This window comes from Sphaeroforma arctica, assembly GCF_001186125.1.
Source record: "Sphaeroforma arctica JP610 unplaced genomic scaffold supercont1.2914, whole genome shotgun sequence".
Classification (NCBI taxonomy): domain Eukaryota; class Ichthyosporea; order Ichthyophonida; genus Sphaeroforma; species Sphaeroforma arctica.
Genome location: NW_014037644.1, coordinates 1 through 2,135, shown reverse-complemented (window position 1 = coordinate 2,135; position 2,135 = coordinate 1). Strand labels below are relative to the sequence as shown.

At 39.9% G+C, this 2,135-nt stretch overlaps 1 protein-coding gene across 1 annotated transcript in view; it reads right to left on the bottom strand.

Annotated features, from left to right (window-relative positions):
• Nucleotides 1–1,940, bottom strand: part of SARC_13117 (hypothetical protein) — a gene marked incomplete at both ends in the record, with an annotated part of 3,633 nt that extends 1,693 nt beyond the window's left edge. Inside the window, 3 exons of the mRNA XM_014292759.1 lie at nucleotides 200–347; nucleotides 1,121–1,237; nucleotides 1,898–1,940. Coding sequence (XP_014148234.1) covers nucleotides 200–347; nucleotides 1,121–1,237; nucleotides 1,898–1,940 — 308 coding nt within the window. The remainder of the gene's footprint in view (nucleotides 1–199; nucleotides 348–1,120; nucleotides 1,238–1,897) is intronic.
• Nucleotides 1,941–2,135: the final 195 nt, after the last annotated feature.

Genomic DNA, 2,135 nt, shown 5'->3' with positions numbered 1-2,135 from the left:
TGCTACAGGTAACATTGACATACACTCATTCCTAATACAAGTAACACACGCGTGCTACAGGTAACATTGACATATACTCATTCCTAATACAAGTAACACACGTGTACTACTGATAACATTGATATATATTCATTCCTAATACAAGTAACACACGTGTACTACTGGTAACATTGACTTGTGCCCATTCACCGTGACATACGAAGTGCCTGACTTGGTTGTACTGGTGAGAGGCCCTTTGGCGGTCTGCGTGGATGTGATGCTGTTGTGGTTGCCCTGTGTTGCTTTGGTGGAGAGTGGGTTGGTTTTGGACGACCCAGACGTCAGGTACGAGAATGACGGGCGCCAATCTATTTATAGAAATGGGAGGTTAGAAGTTTTGGATGGGAATCAGTAGGGGAGGAGAGGATGGGAACAAGTGGTAAATTGTGATAGTAAAAACAGGACAAAATGAGAAATAGGAATGGAATCGGATACAAAAACCTCAACGAGGAGAGAAAACGGACTCGCGGACCACTGCTACAGACATTTGTGCTCAAGAGTGAGTTGGCGTCTGATACGTGGGCAGTGCGGTAGGAATTCAATGAGTGCCCATCTACTTGTATACAAAATAGTCTAAATGGATATAATTGGGTAAAAAATAGTTCAAAAAGATATAATTTGTTCTGAAATGGTCCAAAAGGATGTAATTGGATACGAAATGATCAAAAAAGATGCAACTTGTTATAAACTAGTCCAAAAAGATGCAATTGGTTATACACCAATCCAAATAAATGCAATTGGCTACAAAACGATACAAACTGAAAAATGTGGTTATATGATATTCCAACGTATTATTTTTAAGGATACGTGAATCCGTGTACATACATACACACATACATATATACATGCATACGTACATACATACATGCAGATATACAGATATACATGCATATGTACACAAACATACGTACATACATCCATATATACATACATACATACATACATACATACATACATACATACACAGACATCCACACAGACATTCAGACACTACATACACACATGCGTACATGCATAAACACACACACATACATACACTCGAACACGCGAATATCCACGCCGTACACGTGCAATGCCATACCTCGCTTCTTCAGAGACTTAGTCTTCCCCAGCGCTTCCTGTGGCCCAGTCAAACTGTCAGTGCTCTCTTTGGTGATGGGAGCGGTTTGTGGTACTTGAAACGGCACTGCATGAGTGACTATAAAGAATGGAAAGAACACGGAATGAGCAATGATTTAACGTTGAAGGTGTAGAAATACGAGCGATAAATCAGCGTAAAACAATATAAAGCGCGCGAAAGGGACAAGTTTTTAACATCATAAGTACAGAAGGGGCACTGAATAAGCGTTAATTTGACGTTAAAGCTATAGAAATACGAGCAACAATAAAAGTTAAAAACAATGCAAGGAGCACTGAATGGACAAGTATTCGACATTGAAAGTACAAAAAGGGCACTGAATGCGCAACTGGGCAACAATTGGAAATAGAAGCAACGGTGCCGCTTAAACAACAATCACAGTCAGCGTAGCGCCCCGCCTGAGTTCCTTCGTTTGTTCTCTAATGATTGAGGAACCACCAACCCTCGCAAGGGACCATAAAAAAATAAAGCCCAAAAATACAAACACTAAAATGAACCAAGAATACAAACACAACACACACAAAAAAAACAACCAAAAACACAATGAACCCAAAAAGAAAAACACCAAAATGAACCAAATATACAAAATACAAACACCAAAAAAAAGAGGATACCCAAAGAACAATGCAATGCGATACACAAATCGGGAATCAGTCACGCACCAATACAACCACTCCAAAGCCAATAAACAGTGTGCAATTATTTTGTCAATTCACTTACAAGGACTTTCGGCATGCTCCGCATCCAGCTTTTCATTGTTGGCCTGTTTCAATGACGTGGGTATAGTGTGACGCAAATGTGAGTTCTGAACGTGAGCACTGTGGTACACTTTCTGATTAAATATATAGCACACGAATAGGCTTTGTAAACCCTCCTAAAGACACGCATCCATGCACCGCACCAGTACCAATAAAACAAATGACCCGGGTATACACGTCGATGTACTATATATATATTT